General features: G+C 41.5%; 1 protein-coding gene across 3 annotated transcripts in view; it reads left to right on the plus strand.

Annotated features, from left to right (window-relative positions):
• CREB5 (cAMP responsive element binding protein 5) overlaps positions 1–24,283 on the plus strand; it is a 423,257-nt gene that overhangs the window by 306,299 nt on the left and 92,675 nt on the right. For all 3 annotated transcript variants that reach the window (XM_003935162.4, XM_074379650.1, XM_010345706.3), the window contains 2 exons: positions 11,286–11,412; positions 17,241–17,351. In XM_003935162.4, the coding sequence (XP_003935211.3) occupies positions 11,286–11,412; positions 17,241–17,351 (238 nt within the window). The remainder of the gene's footprint in view (positions 1–11,285; positions 11,413–17,240; positions 17,352–24,283) is intronic.

Raw genomic sequence — 24,283 nt, forward strand, 5'->3', positions numbered from 1 at the left:
GCTTCATTGCTTCTATTTTACTAAGTGTTTCAGATTAATATCAATTCTACTTCATGATAAGTGCTCTTGCAAAGTGGGAGAACTTGAAAGGTAGTTCAGGGAAGGTTGCACAAGAGAGGGCACACAGTTTCCTAGAAACTTTGCCCTTCCCCCACAGCCCCTGCTCAAGCCAATGGTAGCTTGACTGTCCCTAGAAATCAGGATAGTGTTTCAAGTTAACATGGCCTTTAGAAAGCTGCCTGTCATGGATGTGACACAGGGGCATAGCTGCCAGGAAATAAGAGATAGTAGGCCATGAGGTAACCTTATTAAGGCTTTCAAGCAACCTCTGTGGGGCTCCTTTTGTGTGCCAAGCTCAGTGCTCTCAAATACTCTCCCTAGTCTAGGAGAGAGACTGGTACCCACTGTAAGGGGTCTGGTGTGGAGAGAAAGCTGGCTTCCCTGAGAAGAGGATGAGGAATAACTGGGACTCACGGTAATGGAGGAAACACTCATACCCCTCCAAGAGGCTGGGTGTTTCTGGGTCTTGTCCCCAAAGGCTTCACCCCCAAATTTAGAACACTATAGCTTTACTCTGTGTTTTAAAATGACAGTTGTATTAATTGTATTTTCTACAGCAGATCCCCATCTCTTAAATAGATTATTCATTGATCATCTTCAAAGGACTAAGCACACTCAAAATACTGTCTCAAGTCATCCTCATGCCCTATCTGTGACGTGGATATTACAGCCATGTAGTTTTTGCCAATGGGAAAACACAGGAGCCAGATGCCTTGCAAAGACCACATTCTCCTGGGTGGTGGCAGAGCCAGGAGGCAGGCTACATACAGCCTGTGCCTGTCGGCCCCACAAGGTTAGCTGATTGGATTTCCCGGTTCAGGATGGAAGTCAGCGTTATCTCCATCATTTCTGTCCGCCAGTCTGACTGGAATAAGTGAAAGTAATAGACCTAATTTAGGACACCAAGACGTTTGCCAGTTCTTCCTCCTTCTCCCTAGAAACCAAGGCAGACAGGGACAAATCTGTTTTTTAAGAGCCTAATAAGAGGAAATTCCTAAACCTCAGCCATTTGTTTTACACTGTTTGCTCTTGGGAGATACTTTTTTCTAAGTTAAATCCCACATGCTGCTGATGTACTGTTACTATTCCGCTTCAGCTGTGTTTGAAAGTTAGCTGGTGACCATTCTGAGATTATAGTAATTTGGAACTTTGAAGATCATCATCATCACCTGCCAGCCTTCTCGACGTCTCTCCCATGGGCTAAAGACGTCATTTCCTTTCCTTTTCTCCTTAAGTCTTCCCTTCGAGGTTTTTATTATTTTCTTATGCTTCTCTGGAACCTTCTCCGAATTCTCCACACCTCCCCTTTCTCCCTGTGATGCCTGACGAGGATCTCTTTGGGAATCCACACTCTCAGCCCAGGGTTTTTGGTTGGTTGATCAGTGCGGTGATTCAGATAGAGCCCGAAGCTCTCTGTTAGGATGTAACCCAGTGAGGAGTTTGCTCAGCCTTGTTAGGCAGTGCCCTCTTCCTTGTTTGCATTTCTTTGGAGAATTAAGTGATCCTCTCAGCACTGCTATCACTTTATCATTAAGAACAGAACTTGAGAAATCAGGCTTTTAGCAACCCAAGGTTGCATAGTCCCTGCATGCAGTCACAGCTGCTGGAAACCACTCCCTCTGGGCCACCAACACATCCCTCCCTGCCAGTGTATCGTGGAGCTAATAAATTCTAGCTCCGCCTTTTAAAGAGCTGAAATAATCCTGGCAAGTGGCTGGGTGGAGGGTGTCAAACATTGGGTCTCCCAGGAGAGATACTTGAACAGTGCCTAAGAGACCCTGCCTTGAGATTCAAGAAAAGGTGAGGTAAGAGCATGAGTGAGGGCAGCAGCAAATCGAAGAGCCTTGCAGAAGGCCCAGGATGAGAGGAGGATGCTCGGAAGATCCAATAGATCTTTTACAAGAGTTCTGTTTTCAGGGAAGTCTCTTGCTGCTGGAGCTATTGTCATTCCGTTGCAAAATTCCGTCACGTATTTGGAATATAGATAGTGGAGGACTGTGCTAGGTGTGGATTCCACCACAGATTATTCATTAAAATACGCTCACTGACAAGCTCAAACCTAAACAGAATTGCTGACTTAGAGCTCAGAATGGGGGTGGGGCTCTCCCTGTGGCCATGAGCTCAGGGAGCTCTCTGCCTCTACAGAATACCCAGGCAAGTGCCCGCCAGTGAATGTTTTCATGAATTATTCATTTATGGAGAGTGAATGCAAGCAGCAATCACATGTAAATGACAAGACTCATAATCAGAGGGCTACTTATTTGTCCCTATGAGGCAAAGAGGAATCTTTTTAACAACTCACAACGGAAAGAAATTTAACTGAGCGAGATGTCTCTCTGAGGATATTTTTTCCCAGCCGGTCAGATGTACAGCATTTATTTGAGCCGCATTCAAAATCATCTTTTATTTCATCATTTGATCTGCATTTACTTGCCTTTTCTAAATGTAACTTTATGAATAATTGATGCAACCGAGAAGTTATTGGCTGATTGAAAAGCCATCTTTTCGTGTCTGTAAGTCTGACCTATGGCTAAAGCCAATTGTTTAGGCATTTAGAGTCTTTAATGAAAGGTCTTTATAAAGAAGCTTTTGCTCTTTACAAGGAAAAAGAAATCAGATTTTGAAAACGGATTTTTTTCTGACAATAGTACATTAGAAACAATCCAGCCGTGTTTTTGGTTAATAAATGAATCAAGCTGACTGCATGACTAATTCAGATTAATGGTGCAGAAATCAGTCACTAAAGAAGCCAAAAAAAGGTTGATTTAATAGTCTTAAAAGAATGATCATAAATTCGGATCTCCCCTCCTATGACTGTTCTCTGTGTTTAAAACACTTGAAAGCCCTGGTAAACATCCCCTCTCCCTAAGTACATGCAGTGTATATGCTATAAAACAAGGCACAGGCTCCAGCAGGATGCAGCTCTGTTAGCTATATTAAGTTTTATTACTACCATTGGCTTTCTTGAATCTAGGCTTTTATTTAAAAAAAAATAGTTATCGTTTCCAAAATAACAGATACTACATCCATAAAATAAAGGCATCAGCAGTACCAAATTGATAAAAAAGGAGGCCCAAATTTACCTTGTGTGGTAAAGCTAATTTCCAACACCCTGGTGATAATAATCCAAAAGTGCCCTTGTCAGTATCCCTAAGTCCGTGCAAAGCAGAAACGAGATGTTCAGTTGACAACAGTGTGGGTGTAACTGGTGCCTCCTTGCGCAGAGCTGTGAGCATGCTAAAGTGCAACCTTATTGCAGGGCAGGCATCCAATTTTTCAAACATCATGTAGATTGGAGACAGATGAGTGTTCCTGAATTATTCTTGGACTTTTTCAATGTAATTTCAAATGGAAATTTATTTAATTGATGTGAAAACAGATGGGTCTAGAACTCATCTAAAAGCTTGAGTTTAAGGGGTGCTGATAAAAACTACACATTACCTTGCAGGTAACCATGTATGCTTTTCAAGAACAGAAATGAGTTGTATTAAGCTGTTAATGTAAAATGGAGTTTCACTTATGACTTGTAAATCAATTAATTTATTCTCATTAGTAAGTGAAGATAATCTATTGCACAGGATTCCTGGAATGTTCATTGTTAGTCAGACTGATTCTTGATATTTATGTTTTCATTAATAAAATACGTATTTATGAAGCACCTACTAGGTACCATATACGCTCTTAAGTTTCAGAAATATCTGCTACAGTAAACAAGGTAGACATAATAGCAGACTTATGAAGTTTATTGTCTAGTTGGGAGAAGAGACATTCTTAAAAATTACTCAGAATCAATGAATTGCTAGATGCTTTGGTGAGTACCTGTAGTCCCAGCTGCTTGGGAGGCTGAGACAGAAGAATTTCTTGCTCCCAGGAGTTTGAAGCCCACCTGGGCACCTTAGCAAGATCCCATCCCTAAAAAATAAAAATAAATCATTGATGAATTACAATCAGGAAGCTAAGATGGTACATTCTAAGAGCCTACAGAACACATTTAATTTATCATTGTATATGCACCAATTGGAAATGTGTAAATGAATTATTATTTAAATAATCTAACTGGCCAAACTAGTTTTCCTTTCTAAAATGAGAGGGTGCCCAAAGCCTGACACATATTCAGTGTTTAATTGATCTTTGATGAGTGACTGATTGATTCACTGATTGAATAGTGGTAAATGTTACTAGAGAAATGTACTGGGTATACTGAGAGCACTCCAGAAAGGGCTCCAGTCTGGTGTGGTTGGCCAGAGAAGGTGGTGAAGATTACATATGTCAGGTGCTATGGGAGGAAGGAAGATGGTGCTTCCATGAAGGTGAAAGGATATCACTATGGCAGGTGTACGAAGCCCAGGGCAATGAGCGAAAGAGGTAGTCAGAGGCCAGATGGTGCAAGGTCTTGGAGCTTTGTCATGCTGTGTCACAGGGAGGGGGGCTTACTGGTTTCCCTGATAAGCTAGAGCATTCACTGTTTGACAGTGACTGTTTTAGAACACGATGTGGCCAGGGAAGAGGCAGAGATTAGGCTACAGATGCAAAGCCAAAATTATCTTCATGTACATTCAGCATTCTATGTCACCAAAAGCAGATGGGAAACAATTCTTGCAGGGAAATCCCAGATCTTCAGCCAGAGGCCCTCCATGGAGCCTAAGAAAGCATGGAACGAGAGAATACATGTTGTAATTGAGTCTGCTGGCATTTTGATGGCTTTTTTAGGGCTAAATATTTCTACTACTTTGTTTCATTTGTTAAAAGGGGAATCTGCTGTCTATCTTTAGGAGCTTACGGTAAGATTTGGTTTAGAGCATGAGCTCATTCACAAAAAGATATGGGTAATAAGATGGCTTAAAATATGGGTCAGGCAGCTTTCTTGTGTTCGCAATTCTTGCTTCTGTTGGATTTTTGCCATTGTTTTTAGGAAAAACAAGATACTGAGGAACTGGTTTTGTTCCATTTTGAGGAAATATTTTCAAGGGCTTTTTCTGAGAAATAATGTGAAGTCATTTTGAAGTTTTGTGACGTTGTGGGTGAGAGAAGTTCACTTGCCTCTGTGGAAGGGTTTGGAAATCTAAAGTTGATGGATTTTTATAGAAATATCTTACATGCAGCCAGTGTTGGACATTTTATGTTTGTTATACTGTGGTACTTTAAAGCTAAAGATGGGTGTTTTACAGAAAGCCATTATTTCTTGATTGGAATGTAGTGATTAATCTGTTGTTTGATCAGTATTTCAGAATAATAATAACAAAAGTAACTCATTTAGCAGATTCAACAGCTCATTTAGTATTGTGAGATAAATATCATCCCCATTTTACAGTTGAGGAAACTGGGGCACAAAGAGGCCAAGTAATTTGCCCAAAGTCACAGAGCTGGTAAGTGATAGAGCTAGGATTCCAACCCAGGTAGTCTGGCCCACGTCCACTTTACACATCAATCCATTTTACAATGTAATTATTACCCACCAAGGAAGCTAAGAATATTGTCTTTCTATTTAACCTTTTACTTGATTGTTCTAACTATTTTCTTTCTTTATGAAAACAGACCTGTAATCCCAGGGAGGTTTTGGGAGGTCAAGGCAGTCAGACTACCTGAGGTCAAGAGTTTGAGACTAGCCTGGCCAACACGGTGAAACCCCATCCATCTCTAACAAAAGTTAGCCAGGTGCAATGGCGCACACCTGTAATCCCAGCTACTTGGGAGGCTGAGGCAGGAGAATTGCTTAAACCCTGAAGGCAGAGGTTAAAGTGAGCCGAGATCATGCCACTGCACTCCAGCCTGGGCAGCTGGAGTGAAACTCCATCTCAAAAAAAAAAAAAAAAAAAAAAAAGAAAATAGAATGTATTTATTTTTTTTCTCAGTTGGAGTCTCACTCTGTCAGCCAGGCTGGAGTGCAGTGGTACGATCTCAGCTCACTACAGCCTCTGCCTCTTGGGTTCAAGTGATTCTCATGCCTCAGCCTCCCGAGTAGCTGGGATTACAGATGTCTGCCACCATGCCCAGCTAACTTTTATATTTTTAGTAGAGGCAGGGTTTCACCATGTTAGTCAGGCTGGTCTCGAACTCCTGACCTCGTTATCCGCCCTTCTCAGCCTCCCAAAGTGCTGGGATTATAGGCCTGAGCCACTGCACCCGACCTGATATTAAGAACTAAACGCTGGACTGGCTTGATTTCACTGAATGGAAACATTGACCACCTACTGTGTGCCAGATGCTGGGTTAAGCACTGTGGATGCTGCATTAAACAGTGCGTGATACCCTTATCATGATGGAAGTTATGATTTATTTGGATTAAGGATATCTCATTTTCAAGTCCGGAAATCTGAATTTTAGAGCTTCAAGGGCCTTTGAGAAAGCCTATAGTCTCATCTGTTCATTAGAAGATGATGAAATGGAGAACCCAAAAGTTAAAGACTTTTCCCTCAGTCAATAACTCTAATAACAGTGGCATCTGGATATCCTCCTGCTCCCTGAATCTTTGATTTTTTAATTCTGTTCTCCACCAAGTCCTTGTGTTAATATTTTTAAATTTTTTCTTAACATTTCTTCAATATCTATGGTCTCTTTTTTTTTTTTTTTTTTTTTTTTGTAGAGACAGCATTTCTCCATGTTGCCTAGGCTGGTCTCGAACTCCTGGGCTCAAGTAATCCACCCAGCTCTGCCTCCCAGAGTTCTGGATTACAGGCATGAGCCACTGTGCCTGGTCTAGGATCTGCTTTTGGTCAATATTTTCCCATTTTGTAACCTATTTTTTTTTTTTTCTTTATTGGCCCTGTTTCCTTTGCCTGGCCACGTACGTGGCAGATGTATCTGTCCTGAAAGTTTAACAGATAGTCCCATTGTGCCACAGATCTTCTGAAGACCTGAGAAAGGAGAACAGCATGGAGAGAACCCTTCACATCTCCCAGACCAAAGCACTCGCCTGAGGATAGGGTTGCCCAAGGGCACAAAAGACCTGTAGACACAGTTCTGGCTCTTCAGACACCCCTAGACAGGAAAACATCTTTTGGGGGGAAAAATGAGGACATGAAATCGCTTGCTGTGGTGCCTATCATTCTGCTAAGGACAGAGAAAACACAGTCTGTCATCCTTGACATTTTAATTGAAAGAAAAGCTTACATAGATTTCAACCGTAAGCACTATGTTTATACAAGTGTATAAAGAGGAATAATCTGTCAAGTTGGAAAACTCTTAATGCTGCAGGACTCCGTTTAGTAATTGAACAATCCAACATGAGCTCACACATCTTACCTTGTTCCACGCCTCAATAATTTTTAGTAGGAATACTTTACCTAGAGGCATATGGTTATTAAAAGGGAGGCTTGGCCTGCACAAAGTCTGGAATTATTAGCTCATGGCAACAAGCCTGCACTGGAGAAGGACTGTTGGGTCTTTGTTTTCACAACTTTACTGCAATTTGCCATATTATTTTCAGAGTCTAACTGATGTGTTGTTTGGGAAGTTTTGTTTTGTTTTGTTTTAAAGGAAAAAAACATAATTTCATGTGGATGAGTGGATTCTCACGTTAGCAGTATTATAGGGTTTTACTAGTTTATAGAAAGTCCAGGGAGCAGTGTGACTATCAAAGGAAATGAACTGTGAATTTTTTAGCATAAAAAATCAATAATAACGTAGTTATGGGAGCCATCCAGGTGTGAGGGGGAAGGCCCTAGACTGCAAGTTGAGTATAAGCCCTGCTCACTTTCCTGACCCATGTGACCTTGGGAAAATTTAAACGTCTCCAAATTCAGCATACTCCTGACTTACATGGGAATAATATGGCCTAACTACCTCATTGCATTGTTTCAAGGCACATGAAGTTAGGGAAAAGAAAATACGTTGAAGTGTAATAGGAAAAGTTTTATGCAAGTATAATGTATTAAATAATACCTCTAATTTCAGCGTACACAAAGGGAATTAGACAATGCAGTTATTCCCGTGGCACTCTCACTTTAACGATATGAGCATTCTGGAAACGCGATTGTTTCTTGGACCTAGCTACGTAGCTGCATGCCTCAGTCTAGTCTTTTATATACCTAGTGATGGGTAAGCACAGGCCATTCTGTTTGCTTTTTTCAGTTTTTGTAGTATTAAAAATTCAAGCAAGAAACAGAGAGAAAACTGCTGGCTTGGTAGGTGGAGGTGGGGGAAATGATTTATAGAATCTGTGTAGAACAGTAGCCTCAAAATTTTTCAGAATCCAAACGTACAGAGATCTCAAATAATCCTTTCCCCTTTCTGCATTACTAATTAGCCTGATCAGTATCATTAGGAAATTATTATTATAATCCCAAGGGAATCCAGTATCCTGAAAGGCTCTCTTAATGAGGAAATATTTGAGACTTTAAAATCTAGTCGATCTCTACAAAGTGTAGAAATAACTTACCTAATAAGAATGTTGAATTAAATGAAACATACCATTCCCGAACTAGTTATATAACTGAGAGTTTTCCATGGTTTCAGGAAGAATAAAAACTCATTTTATATGTACTTTCTTTTGCATCTCCATTCAAGTAACCATTATGTTGTTTAATTCATTTCTTTTTCTCTATTGTTTTTTAAATTATTTTTAATGGGCAATCTCCTGAGCCAGAATAGGTTCAGAGAGATTCCCTGATTTATTTTTTAAAAAGAACACCTCAAAACAAAAACCTAATGAACAAGGTTGTTTTTAATATGTCCTGTTGGAGACAGAATGTAAATGATGATAATATGTTGCCCTTTGTCCCATGAGCATGATATTGCAAACCATCATAATAAAAAGAAAGATTTTTAGCTGTCTTTGCTATAATAGTTTTTACTTGTTCCTAACTGTGTTTACTTGAAGCATTTCCCTCTGATGACTAGGAATACAAACATATGGTAAAAGGCTATGTATGTGTATAGATGTATTTTGTACATCTATTGAGATGGATGGATAGATGGACGGATAGGTGGATGGATAGATGGATGATCCATATTTTTGGGTCCTCTCAGTGAATCTTTCTCATTATGAAAGTACAAAGTTCAGATTATTTATCTTGGATTCAGAAGAACTGACCATGATTAAACATTATATACTTTGATATTCTACTATTTTCTGTTCAGTAAAGTTCCCAAACAAAATATTCAGACTGGAGGATTTCAACAAATTTGGTTGACTGAGCCACATCCTATACCCATCTGACTCGGTCTATCCACCTCTGAATGAGACTTTAAGACCTAGTGAAGTCACAGCCTGCCATGGTATTTTGAAGCAATTAACCAGCAGTCTTCCAGATCTGTAAAAGCTGAAGGACTTTCAAATGCCCGCCTAGCCCTTATTGTCAATCTGTACTCCAGAAATCCCAGAGCACATGTCCAGAAATACCCATAGCACTTCATCTGCTTATCTGAAAACACTCCTCATTGTTACAAGCTGCTTCCATTAGCCTCTCTGTGTATCTCCTCATATGCACATTCTGCTAATAACACGAGATGTACCTTGTGTACATCTGCATAACCTCTGTGGAAAGGCTTTATATTCTCTCTCTCTCTTTTGAGATAGAGTCTTGCTCTGTGGCCTAGGCTAGAGTGCAGTGGTGCAATCTCAGCTCACTGCAACCTACATCTCCCAGATTCAAGTGATTCTCCTGCTTCAGCCTCCTGAGTAGCTGGGATTACAGGAATGCACCACCATGCCCGACTAATTTTTGTATTTTTAGTAGAGATGGGGTTTCACCACGTTGGCCTGGCTGGTCACAAGCTCTTTATATTTTTTTATATTTCATATACACCTTTCTAAACTGATCATAAATGTGACTGATAAATGAATGACTAGTCCTTCTATGATGTGTGTGACTCTGGTGGTTAGCCATATTTCCAAAGGAGCTCTTGAGCAAAAAGAGTGGAAAACTTTATCTTCTTTGAAATTGTAACAGGCATGTGAAGGAAGAAACTGTTGGCATTCTCTCCCCCACCTCAATCTTCCGCTTCTTCATGGGAGCCAAAGGAACTCCAGAGAAGCAGCTCCTTCTCCTACTCTGGTTGGTTGGGAGCACTAGACAGGGCTGTCCTCTGAAGCACAGAAAAGCATTGCCCTACCCAGAACATCTCTGTCTGCAACCTTTGCCCAGTACTTACCATGAGGGAGCCTCTCTCTCTCTCTCTCTCTTTCTGTCTCTCTATCGTTCTTTCTCTCTTAAGAGAATGCATTAATTCTGGAAGCACTAGTTTCTGGTATAACACTCAGGATAAGGTTGTTTAACATGGAAGACTCAGAGGTCCTGGGAGGTTTTTGTTTGTTTGTTCTATTTTGTTTGTTTGTTGTTAAGTCTTTAATTTAATGATTTGACATTTATACAGCTCCCCAGAGCAAAAGCATGAAGAGTCTGAGAATTTATGCAGAGAGGTCACTTGTTTGCCATTTTTAATAAACACAAATAATTCCCTTTTTCCCTCAGCTCCACATTCTCTGGCTCATTAAATCAATTTAAGGCCCTTAAAATTTTTTTTTTCTGGCAAATTGAAGCAAAAGCTCAAACTCTGCACAATACTCCCCTGAGGAGTGCTTGCCCAAGTCTTGTAGGTCAGGGCCAAATCAGTTTCTATCAAGCAGCCTAACACCTCACGTGATTATGAAATGAGAGGCTGGTAATTGGGGGCTGAGCTCCGGACTCGCCCTGAGAAAGGTCAGCTGTGCTGCTGCCCCGGGATCTGGCTGCTTTGGTTTGTTTTTTTCCATGCACGGTGGAGAACGATGAAAAAGTCAAAACAGATTTCTGCTGGGAATTCATGAATGAAGTTTGCTCTGCAAATCCAGAGAGTGAAAGTGTTTCCAGAGCAAAGCCAGGCAGGCTTCCAGGCAGAGGTGTGGGAGAGTGTGACTAAAACAAATGTACACAGATCTCAGGCTCTAAGACACTTCAGAGGGCTGAGATTTCTGAGTAAACAAAGGATTTCACCACAAAGTCCCTTTCCTAACATGAGAGAGTTTAGGAGACTCGTTGACTTGTTTCTACTGAACATCAGTTAGATAACAGAGGTCAGGAAATGAAGTGGAATTTGATATATTAACTAGGAAGCAGCAAAGGAAGCCAGGCTTGTGTTTTATTTGTTATTATTTCCCTAATATCCTCAATTATGTGGCTTTCCCATCAGTGGATCTGATCTGCTGCACATGTGACATTGTTGTCCCTGCTGTTCTAGACACTGGGGAAACAGGCCCAGGGCACCAGGAATCATGTTTTGTTTTGTTTTTTTTTTCTTTGTCCCAGGCCTGTCCCAGGCTCTCTATCTTCTCTGCTACATCTTCACAACAGACAGAGACAGCCCATGCCAGCCTCCATGCCCGGGACCCTGCCTAACCCTACAATGCCAGGATCTTCCGCCGTCTTGATGCCAGTAAGTGTTTCTGTGTGTCTCCCAGCAGCTTGTCACTTGCACTGAGGTTTGCCACTCTTTGAAAGGGTAAAGGAAACTGAGATCCAAGCTGAGGGGAAAAGAAGGTGGCTGCTTCTGAATGGAGTGTTGAGCTGTGTGCCAGTTTGCTCTGAAGGCCCAGTTACCCATTCGCAGGCATTGTGTCGGCTTTTCCACTCTTCAGGGCTCTGCTATGAGATATGGTCCCATGTTCTTGCTGGTAACAAGTGGGCCTGTGACACTTAGGGAATAGAATTTGTTTAGGGACAGGGTGAATTATCTACTCCAAAGTCTACAGTTGGGGCTCTTTACAGAGTATCCTTAAATTGACAGTGAGTGGTCTAACCAGGACTCAGGGTAATAACTATAATAATAACAATAACCATCATACATAATAGCTGCTAACATGCATTTATGCATATCATGTTCTGTTAATCATGCTGGCAGTATTTATTGAGTATTTACTGTATGCTGGTCACATTCCAAGCACTTTATCAACCCACAAAACAACTCTACAAAGTAGGTGTATTACTGTCCCCACTTTTTGAATGAGGAAAGAAAGGCAAGTAACTTGCTCAGCTGACAAGCAGAGCAACTGAGTTTTGAGCCTAGAAATGCTGGCTGTAGAGCCCACTTTCTCAACTACTATGTGATATGCACCCTCTCTCCTTTCCCTCTCAAAACAAGCCTGCGAGATAGACCCTGTTATTATACCCATTTTACAGATGAGGAGACTGAGGTATAGAGAGGCTGAGCAACTTAGCTAGGGTTACAGAGCTAGTAGGTGATAGAGGTAAGACCTGAATCCAGGTAGTCTGACTTCTGAGCCTCCACTCATAACCATTATCTAATGACAAACAATAAAAATAATAGATAAGGCCAGGTGTAGTGACTCATGCCTGTAATCCCAGCACTTTGGGAGGCCGAGGCAGGTGGATCACCAGGTCAAGAGGTCTAGACCATCCTGGCCAACATGGTGAAACCCATCCATACTAAAAATACAAAAATTAACAGGTGGCGCACACCTGTAGTCCCAGCTACTCAGGAGGCTAAGGCAGGAGAGTTGCTTGAACCCAGGAGGTGGAGGTTGCAGTGAGCCAGGATCACGCTACTGCACTCCAGCCTGGGTGACAGAGCAAGACTCTGTCTCACAAAAAAAGATAAACTTAGAAGGGAGATATCCAGTATTCCAGAAGAAACTTTTCTCTCCTTCCATGGATCTCTTCCCTGTACCTCTTCTCCATCCTCCCTGGCACTGTGCTGTGGCGAAGATGGCTGGTGGAGTCACAGGGCCACAGGAGTTCTCAGAAGCCCTAGAGGCGCTATAATAACTCAACTAAAATCCTCGCCACAACAATATTAACAATGTCTTGCAAAGCCTTTTAGTATTTTAAGGAATTGTTTCTATTGTTATTTCACTTAATTCTCATAGCAGTCCTGTGGAAATGCAGTAGCAGTAATTATTGATATACTCATTTTATAGATGAAGAGCTGGAGATTGAAGGGAGTAGTCCAGTGTCACATAGCTTGTGAATGAAGAGTTGTGGCTGGAACTCACATCTCAGCTGACGCTGAGTTGCTCAGATCATCCCAGTTGAGCAGTTTGCTCATTTATCTAAGTGTAGGCAGGGGAACGGCAAAGGACCTGCAGACTCAGTTTAGAGAAATGGACCTGCCCACTCTAAATACTGATTAGTCCAGGTTAGAAACAGTCTTTGCAACACTAGGCCAGAGGACAGACCGCGTTGGTTGACTACCTATTTTGCTTTCCTTAGACCCCTTTTGATGAAGGAAAAGAGCACTATCAATGCAATTTCCCCTTGTTTTGAGACAGAGTCTCACTCTGTTGCCAGGCTGGAGTGCCGTGGTGTGATTTCAGCTCACTGCAACCTCCGCCTCCCGAGTTCAAGTGATTGAACTCTGTCTCAGCCTCCCAAGTAGCTGGGACTACAGGTGCACACCACTGTGCCCAGCTAATTTTTGTAGTTTTAGCAATGACAGGGTTTCACCATGTTGGCAAGGATGGTCTTGATTTCTTGACCTTGTGATCCACCTGCCTCAGCCTCCCAAAGTGCTGAGATTACAGGTAGGAGCCACTGTACCCAGACAATTATCCCATGTTTTATTCAGTCCAACCAATTGCATGAAGACTTTCACAACAAGCTGTCTTCTTTTTCCCTCTTAGGCTTTAAGTTGCTCCTTTCCAAAATTATTTTTTTTCAGAACTTCTATACATTGTCCAGAAAAATACTACTGCAGAGACATTTTTTTTTTTTTTTTTTTTTGGCTAAACTGTAAACCATTCTCAGAGACAAAGATGAGACACTTGGGCTCAAAGGGCCAAGAGAAAACAGTTTCTATCACATCATCTATTCCTATTGCTTGACCTCTTGTGAAGAGTAGCAGCAAATGTTCCGCTGCCTGGTCAAGAGCCCCCAAAGCTGTGACACTGATGTGTACAGCTGCTGTGGCAACAGGTGTCAGTCTGGAGCAGTCATGCTCGCCTGGGGGTGATTTTGTCCCCCAGGGGATTTGTGGCAATATCTGGAGACTCCGTTGATTGTTAAAACCAGGGTCGGTGGGCAGGTACAGGCACCTAGTGGGTACAGGCACCAGGGATGCTGCTAAGCATCCTACAATGCACAAGACAGCCGCCACAACAAAGGACTATTTAGCCCAGTATTCAGTAGGCCCAAGGTTGAGAAGCCCTGGGCTTGAGTCACATGAATGGAACTAATAAAAATTAATTTCAGATCTCGAAAAAACATATCCTACGAGTTCCAGGCCCTAGAAACCTAGACCTTTTCTTCCTTATTATCATGTCACCAGCTCCTGTACTATGTCACTTGGACATTTCAAACCTGGTCACAGGGGAGCCTCTTCCCCTAGAGTTTCTGTCCTGGAAGACTGTGATTCCCTGGGTATAAAAGATAATTTCATGTGTTTAAGTGAGGACGGGATTCTTCACTGATTTGTAATGAATGCCGGACCATACATTTTATGATGTCTAGGTGTGAAACAAAATCATGTATTACTTCATTCTTTTACTCATTCATTCATTTCACAAACTTGTTGAGCACCTTCTATGTGCCAAGCACTGTGCTAGGTGCTGGGGACAGGATGAGGAACAAGGCAGGCATTACTTTCAACGAGTTCGCCAGGCTGTGATTTCTTATCTTGAAATTCAAATGCTTTAATAATTTGGAAACGTGAACACACATTTATAATTACAAAACCTCACGGAACTACAGACATGCTAGCTCCTGTTTTCCAGTGTGTGCAAAGGGTGAAATCCTTTACGTGGGTATTTTACCTGCAGTGCTAAATGTTGCCCGGTATTCAGCAAAGCCACTGCCATCTTCTGGCCTCTTTATTCTAAACAACTCATTAAAGTCAAGCTAGTGGTGCAGACAGAGCCTTCTTAGTCCGAAGCGCCAAATAGTTGTTTTGAAGAGGCTCTTGATGATACTCTAGGGAGTGCCACGGAGGATGAAGAAGAGGTACAGGGAAGAGGTCCGTGGAAGGAGAGAAAGGTTTCTTCTGGAATACTGGGTATCTCTCTTCTAAGTTTATGGTTTTTTTTGTTTTGTTTTGTTTGTTTGTTTGTTTGTTTGTTTGTTTTGAGAGAGACAGAGTCTCGCTCTGTCACCCAGGCTGGAGTGCAGTGGTGCAATCTCAGCTCACTGTCTGTGAGACAACAGTTATTAAGTTGGAAATGCAATTTTTAAAATAGATAAATCAGCCTGTTTAAAACTGGCATTTTGTGAATCGCAGGGTAGGTAGAGACTATAACTTTTCCCAAAAGTGGGAAGCATTGTTGACTTCAATTCCAGAATCTGTGAGCAGGCTACTCTTACCTCTTTATACTGTTAGTAGCTTGGAAGGCTCTGGACAATCATCTGTACTTTTGAAAGATCCTTCTTTGCCAAACTGGAGGCAAAAGTTATTTTGGAATTTTATTTCCCTCTCTGAGAGGATCACTGGTAGGAATAAGGGATCAAATACTATTCCATTTCTCCTATCCACCAGCCTCTGGAAGCGGAGATAAAAGTAACATGCATTTTTTTAGAGCAATGAAATTCTTGAATTCTTCATGATTTACAGTTATAATACATGAATGTACTTAATGGCCCTGAACTTAATGTACTTAATGATACTTTTAAAAGGTTAAAATGATAATTTTATGTTATTTGTGTTTTACCAAAATGAAAATAATTTTAAGAAATTAAAGTAGCTGTTCAGAGATTTAGGGGGGTTCATGAGAGTGAGCATTTTATTTTACCCAATTGGCAAGGCCTCGAAAAGTTATACTAAAGTGCTTGGAAATGTACAGAAAACTTACCTTTATTAGAGCCTCTTTCACACATCTACGCACTGCCAGATGACTGATCTGCTCATTCAGGCTAAGGTAAGGCTGATAGCTCTTAACTGTCACAGGGAGTAGCCACCAGTCAGTTGAGAGAAAGCTTTTAGCTAGCACCTCTACTAACCCACAGATTTATGTCATAATTATACCCCTGCCTCCAGGGCAGACACAACAGAAATTGTAGTCATGGAATTGCAACAAGGGAAGAGACCTTTAAGGGTCATTTAGTTCAACGATCCCTTTCACCTTGTTCATGAGATTTCTCTCCTCTACTCTTTGAACACCTCCAGTAGTAAGCAACTCCATATTTTCCGAGACTACCTAGGCTAATTTTGAGCAGAAACCTGGTTTCTTAAAATTTCCAATTACTGTTTTCATTTCCACCCGTTGGCAAATGGAAACATGTTTGCATTGAAGAATCTATTCTTGTTCCCCTGAGGTAAGTCTAATTCTTTTCTGTGTGATTTTAGTCTTAAGTGTACTTGATTTATTCTTATTCTTTTAACAGTGTTAATTTTCCACCAAATGGAAATTATGATTAATCAAACACACCCTTCCTGGATGGAAGTAGACATTTTGCTGTATTTACTTCTTAATAGGAACACCCTGGATATTAAAAGCCAGGACTCAATTCAGGTATTTGAACGATGTTCATTGTAGACACAATGGCAGGCCAGCAGGAAGGCCATGTGAGAGTGGCCGTTCATGTGAAATACAAAACCCTCGGCTGCCTTCTTCACCTCCCCAAAGACTTAGCCTTGCTATGAAGCCAGGCCTGAAACTACAGCTGCATAGAGGAACAGGGTAACAGGGGAGAGGAGACGCTCTGGGCAGCAGCTCGAACCCCTGACTGGATTGCTGTGATTTGGTTTGTGCCCTAGAGTGACAGGAAGACCCACCACCTCTGGGAGAGTTGCTTTAAAACGCATTCTTTTGATTGCCCAAAAGATATATGTTTACTGTTTAAAATTTAGAAGAAAAGCCATAGATATCCCAAGTTAACCATTTGGTGTATTATGTATCCTTTCATAATAAGTAAATTTTTTACTCACTATAAAAATTAAATAGATGATTTAGTTTTCATAGAGTTATTCTATTATATGTCATTCTTTACAGCCATAAAAAATCAGAATGATTGGTGGTAGTTGGAGTATTTTTCAAAAGTGGAAATATTTGGTAATTTAATTTGAAGGTGATCTGCCATGACAATGTAGTTCTCTTTGGCCTGGGGCATCCTGTATAGAAGCACAGCTTTGGATGATCCTTTGATGTGTTTGGGTTCATGGCTCAAGTGTACATTGCTTACCACACACCAAACCATAGGCCTTCTCAGGATTTCTTCAAAGACATGCCAAGTGATCCACTGGACAGAAAAGCGCAGCTTAGTCTAATGCCCTGGACTGCCTTTTGCAGGCTTCTACGTCTTTTCCTTCCTTTCTTTTAGATGGAGAGACAAATGTCAGTGAACTCCAGCATCATGGGGATGCAAGGTCCAAATCTCAGCAACCCCTGCGCTTCTCCCCAAGTCCAGCCGATGCATTCAGAAGCCAAAATGGTAAGTAACAGTTATAATCACGCTTTCATTATTCTGTGACTTTTTCTTCTGACTTCGATTCCAAAATCTTAGTTAAGCTAGGTAGAGAGCTCCATCTTTGTTTTGGTGGATGAAAGGCAGTGCAGAGACTGCCTCTCTTTTTGAGGATGTTTGTTGCGGAGCCTTGGTGTAGATAATCATGTAAAAAGCATTGGATTGGCATGTGGTGTTAATGAAAGGGACATGTAGGAGTTTTGGTAGATCCATACAACTTGGGGTAGGATATGCCCAAGTATGTATATATTTGCTCAACAGGTGAAATACTAGAAATAATACAAAACTACTCCTTCTTCAACGTAGTTACAGTTTCAGTGCCGCTCTTCCTGTCCCCATATTCATTAAGACAGAAGTTTGATGCTTAAGCACACACTGGTATTAAAAGGCTTTGTGTTTTCTGTTACGTTGTGAGATGTGACATCTATTTGAAAGGATGAGAGCCGTATTTTCTTGTGACCCTTACTGAAATGTATGATTTCAGGTGAAAATCTTGAGTGATTTTTAACATACGGCATATGTTTGTAGTAAGGCCAGTCTTTCCAATCACAGATAGTTATATATCTATTTTCTACCAAATATTAGCAAAAGCAATGCAATACATGTCTGTGTTTGCTATATAAAGTAAGCTTGGTGGTTATATTTAATGGAGTCACTTGAAATAGGCCATTTAGTTTACATATGGTTTGATTCTCATACCGCAATTAATAAGATACCAAATGACTGCAAAATACACTGCAGCAAACTTTGTAACATCGGATACGGGATAAGGATAGCTTTTGCTAGAAGCTGGAGATTAATCTGGTCTCCTGGCTGGCAGCATTAGAGACTGTTATCTGCTGGTTGGTGTGAGGATGTTGTTGATAGTTCTGAAAGTTAGCCATTAATTCCTGCGCAGGGTGGAGTCAGACCCAGTGACTTCCTTTTCAGTGTCAGCAAGACTTTTCTCATGCCTGCTTTGCTCACTTTCTCTTGGAAACTTCACGCATTTGACTTGCAGCTTCTTGACCCAAGGAATCAACTAAGCTCCCAGTGTTGGCTACCTTGGGCAAATAAAATCTGTGGTCAAGAGAGTTCTCTTTGCTGTGCCACAGTCCCTGTGATGTGCCAAATGGCACCAGCGTCTGCAGCAAAGCTCGTTAAATCTTTTTGGAATCGGCAAATATTTTTTCAACTTGAGCCCTGCTGAGCCAAACCAAATACTTGCTGGCAAAATAAAGTTCAAACTGGCATCTGTTTTGGAGACCAAAGTAATGCCATGTAGCTTTAAAAAAAAAGAAAAAGAAAAAGAAAAAAATGAACTGCGAAGGTACTTAAGAAAAATAAATATAAGTTCTTCATGTATATGAATAAGTGCTTAGGGTCTGTGTCTGAGATGTAGCTCCCTCAGATGGTTTACCTTGGAATCTTCTTATCTGCTTCAGGGTCTGTACCCTTTTGAGGGACCTTCCAGGTAAATGTTAAGTAGATTCTAAAACACAATTCCAAACTGAATTTCTCTCTCAATTGATTTTCACTGGATTTTATGCCACCACTTGACTCAAAAGTGTCCTTCTTCTCTTCTTGCTGACAAAGAAGGAAAATGCTTCCAAAGGTAGTATAGGTTTATACTTATTTGTATGAAATAAATTGTATGATTTGGCAAATGAATAGTGAATAATGTCAGCTGGAAACAAAGGGAACCGCTCTGCACTTATAAAAACAGTTTTTACCCTACAAATGTTTGTTGGGTTAAATTTACTGAGTAAGCACACCACGAGGCTGATTCATGTTCTAAGAAAATGACCGTTTCCAGGTCCACAGCATCTGAGCTAATGAACTCTATCATAGGGTTAGGGCTTAGGGAGTATAGCTATTCTCTGCTACAAACTCCCACTTCTACCTCTGTTGTTGCCAATACATTAATTCAAAGGGGAAAATGGTAGCATGGGTGGCTCCTGTTTGAAAGGATAGCATTGGAAAAGTGTTAAGTGAATTCAAATACGGCACTCAGCGTCTCTGTTCTCATTATGCTTGCGTTTTTACTGGAGAAGTCGGTTATTGCCATATACTAGCCATATAGTATTTTCTATCAGCTTGGGGCTGCTCAGATGAAAAGCTTTTATGAAATACAAAGTAGTGAAGGGGAAAAAAAACTTGCACGATTTTAATGTCAGCCAGAGCCTCCCCAGGTTTCTCTGAACTATGGGCTTTGTTGTTCTATGCCTAATTTTCTTCCTGTGTAAGACTGGAATGGATTCCAGATTTCAGCGAAGACTCTTGTTTCACTGTTTTCAAGGACTTTTCCAAAGGTCACACATGGACTATTGTGATGAATGCACTCTGCAGGGTGTGTTCTCAGAGCACACAAGTAACCAGAGAGCTGCAGGGGAGGTGTTGCCCACACTAAAACACTGCAGACGTATTCTCCCGGGGACAGTGGTGTCAGAGTGTCCATTTCAAGTTCCCTATTGGTCCCAGACAAAAGCCATTATCCCGAATCTCAGTGAAACTTGGAGGTCTTGGAAGTGGACAAAAGTTTAAGACAGGATTGCTTTAAATGCACAACTTTGTCAGAATTTTTCTGACTAGTGATTGCCCATTAGAATGCATCTGTTTTCTTGACCCCAAATTAGTAATTTCTACTGTGAGAGGAAGCAAAGAGTGCCCTTAACAGGCTTTCCAGCGCATTAATCTAGGACCCTAGATGAAGAAGCGCATGTGCAAACCTTTTGATTTAATGTATGTTAGTATCAGTGTACTGTAGCCACATCTGTCCAAGCTGCTTTTATCATAATTCTGGCTAATCATAATTTCATTTTATGGATTCATTTTCTGAAGAATTAAGTCAACAGACTTGGCTTCACAATGCACGTATTGGATTTCGTTTGGGGGTCAGTGCAGACTCAGCTCTGAGAGCCCTCTGTCTTTCTAACTTTTCAAAATTATAGGCTCTTCCAGATTCCTGGGAACAATGTGTATTTTAGATGAAAGCGGAGTCTACTAGAAAGAAATTCAGTGGATAGATACCTGGTGGACATTTTTAACATTCAAAGGGGAAAAGAGGAAAGGAGTGGGTAGGGAAAATGCAAACCATACTGGGACACGTTTCCAGTCTCCGCAGCGTGCAGATGATTCTGTAGCGATGTTACAGCGTTCTCAGAGTGATGTAGATTTGTGTTCATTTCTATTTATGGGAATTAGACAAATTCTGTCCAGCTTTGAAAGAGGTTTTTGTTTTTATTTTATTTATTTATTTATTTTTGAGATGGAGTTTCGCTCTTGTTACCCAGGCTGGAGTGCAATGGTGCGATCTCGGCTCACCGCAACCTCCACCTCCTGGGTTCAGGCAATTCTCCTGCCTCAGCCTCCTGAGTAGCTGGGATTACAGGCACGTGCCACCATGCCCAGCTAATTTTTTGTATTTTTAGTAGAGACGGGGTTTCACCATGTTGACCAGGATGGTCTCGATCTCTTGACCTTGTGATCCACCCGCCTCGGCCTCCCAAAGTGCTGGGATTACGGGCGTGAGCCACCACGCTCAGCCCCTTTGTTTTTATTTTAAAGAAACAGTAATGATTTGGAAGCTAAATAAGCAGTAGGTGTTGGGGGGGTGGAAACTTGTCCATACACCTGCCTTGTGTCTCATTATGAGGTGGCTACTACCATATAGGACTGATTAAAATGAAGGAGGGCTCTGGCCACTCTGCCCAGATTTCACCTTAACTTTAGACAGAGTTAGTGAAAGCTAGGGAGTGTTGATACTAGGAATGACAGTAGGAAAAAGATATGTACAGCTGTGACCCGATTTTGTCCTCGGTACAGCCTCACGACAGAGACATTGCCCCTGTTTGTTTGTTGTTTGTTTGTTTTTGTTTGATGCGGGATCTCACTCTGTCACCCTGGCTGGACTGCGGTGGTATGTTTATGGCTCACTGCAACCTCAAAATCCTAGGCTCGAGCAATCCTTCCACCTCAGCCTCCTGAGTAGCTAGGACTACAAGTAGGTGCCTAGCTAGTTTTTTGTTGTTGTTGTTGTGGAGATAGCCTCTCACTATGTGGGCAGACTGGTCTCAAATTCCTGGCCTCAGGAGATCCTCCTGCCCCAGTCTCCCAAAGTGTTGGGATTATAGGTGTGAGCCGCCATGCCTGGCCTATTGTCCCCACTTTACAGCTGAGGCAACTGAGGCTACGAAAGGTTAATATAACTGGCCAGGTGACACATCACTTAGCAAAGACTAAAGTTTCAGACTCCAATAACAAAACTTTTTGATCACAACATTGATCCTTTGGATAAAAATATCGTATGGCTATCAGATGTCAGTAACCAGCAGATTAAATCAGATTCTCTTGGGTTAATTTATATTTACATAAAAATGGGAGACAAGGATGGCGAGGATAGTTCAGATCTCCGGATAACCTGGAAAAGATGTAGAGTGGTTAATAGCCTTCCCCCTTGGTTTAAACAGGGCTCTGTAGCCCCACTCACTGGTGCAGCTTCACTGATCTTTATCCAAACACATTCTTTTCTTGACTCTTCTTATGTTACATGTATGTCTCTCTCACTTGATTGATTGAACGCTCCTTGAAGATAATCTTTGCATTGTGCTAGTTTCTTGTACTGAGAAACGCCCTATGAATGAGAAATGAATTTAATTGAGTTGAGTTGAAGTAAAATAATGGGGAGGAACCAGCCCTAGCAATGGGGATGATGGTGGGATGAAGTGGGATAAATCCAGATGAATTATAAGCTAAGTAGTCAGTCTATCAGGAGTAGCTGACTTCATTTGATTTCTTTGAAAAAATACGTAAATCTGTCTTATTTGTGTCCTGGAGAGAAAAGAAGTATGTCTGTTCCTTTGAAAACAGAAGTTGGAATGTCATTGCCCTCCTTGGAGTAGAGAGCAGTCAATACTAAATGCCATTTCGTCCATTGTGTTGGTCTGGTGACGCGGTATTTTGATCATTTTTTGTCAGTACCTCATCTATAGTTAGGTTTGCAGGTTATCAAGTGTAGTACATAAGTATATGTATGAATGAATCAATGAATCAATGCAAGGTAAAAGGATGAGAAAGATGAGGCTTCTTAGAAATGGAGAGTACTTAGAACCTTCTCCAGTGTCCTCTTTTCACAAGTGAGGACCCTGGAGCCCGCTGAAGATTGAGGGAGATCAAGCCGTCTTTTAAACACAAAGCTGAGCCCCGAACTTGGGCCTTTACATTGCTATCTAGAATTGTGCTTTTTCTGTCAGCTGCACAGATACGTTACTAATGGCGCTTCTGTTGGCCCGTGGTTTCCTCCACACGGCCTGGCAGGCAAGAACTAGGGAGGTACGGTGAGCCATCCGTTGTTGCATATCCACTTTGTTTTGAATGTCAACCTGGGTGTGTTTGTGTTTGCCTTTCCCCTCCCTAATTATCGAGCTGGATAACTGTTTGCCTACAGTGCCCCTTGGCCACCCACTGTCCAACAGATAAATCACAGAGGAGCCTGGCTCCATATGGAGTTGCCTGGAAAGTTTATACACATGAAAAGACTGTCTCCAGGTAACATCTCTCTGGCACTCCTGAAAAATGCAGTTCTTCGATTTGCTATTTGCTTTAATCATCTCCAGCTTCACTTCCAAAAAGTCCAGAAATAAAAAGCAGTGAACGAATAGGCTGTCTGCTTCTCAGAAGCTTTGTGACCAGGAAGGGAGTGCTATTGACTTTAAAGAAGCTCTCATGAACTCTTGAATCAGAGCAGCAGCAATGTGCCCCTGGAGCCAGTGATCAAAACATGATGAGGATGGACTGAGTGAGGTGACCATGTTTTTCAGAATTCTCCTCCCTTACTGCTATGAAAACCACTGCCCACCGTGCCGATGAATCGGAGTTACATAAGATTCCATGACAACAGCAGCAACAATCTGCATGCTCACTCAGATGTATGCTGTGTCTCACTTTACAAGTGGTCTGCCTTCTGAAAACACCCTGGTAGAAAGTAGTTACTGCCAGCCTGACTCAAGCACTTACGTATGTGGTAGGAGCTATGTGAAGCATCTTGCAATATATTTTCAATCCTTAGAACAATTTGATCAGGTAGATACTCTTCTTTTTTATTTAATTTTTGTTTTTCGAGCCATCCTGCTCTATCACCCACACTAAAGTGCAGCGGAGGAACCATGGCTCACTGCAGCCTCAAACTTGCAGACTCAAATAATCCTCCCACGTACTGGGTGGTGCAGCTAGTAGGTAAGACTTCAGGTGTACCACCACGCCCAGATAATTTTTTTTTTTTTTTTTTTTTTTTTGAGAGAAAGTCTCCCTATGTTGCTTAGGCTCATCTTGGAACTCCTGGATTCAAGCAATCCTCGCACTTCAACCTCCCAAAGTGCTAGGATTATAGGCATGAGCTACCACACTTGGCCTAGACACTGTCCCTAATCTTATTTTATAGGTGAATAAACTGAGAGTTTGGGTATCTTGAAGAACACACAGCCGGTAAAGTATGGTCTGGGATGTGAACTCAAGCATTGGGCTCTTGGTTCTAGCCCTTAATTGTAATATTTAGCCGGCAGTAGGGATTGTTATTCTATGAGTTTACATTAGTAGAGCAGTTTACATATTGCAAAGTGTGTCCTTGTACATCGTATTGTTGGGGCTTCACAGCAGCCCTGTAGGATCAACAGGGAAAATTACTATGCTCCTTTAACAGACAGAGACATTAAGTGACTTTTCCAGGATCATTCAGTGGCATTACCAGGACCCGAACCCAGGTCTTCTACGATATTTGTCCTGTTTCTATTGTATCATGCTATCCCTGGTGTTCCATGGTAACTTATTCTGAATAAAGGTGGGCCTTTATAAAAACAAAGCTCAGTGGTATAAAGTAAAATTAAACTCATATTAGTAGCTCAGGCCTAGCCACCTTTTTGCTT

The sequence above is a fragment of the Saimiri boliviensis genome, chromosome 10 (assembly GCF_048565385.1).
Source record: "Saimiri boliviensis isolate mSaiBol1 chromosome 10, mSaiBol1.pri, whole genome shotgun sequence".
NCBI lineage: Eukaryota > Metazoa > Chordata > Mammalia > Primates > Cebidae > Saimiri > Saimiri boliviensis.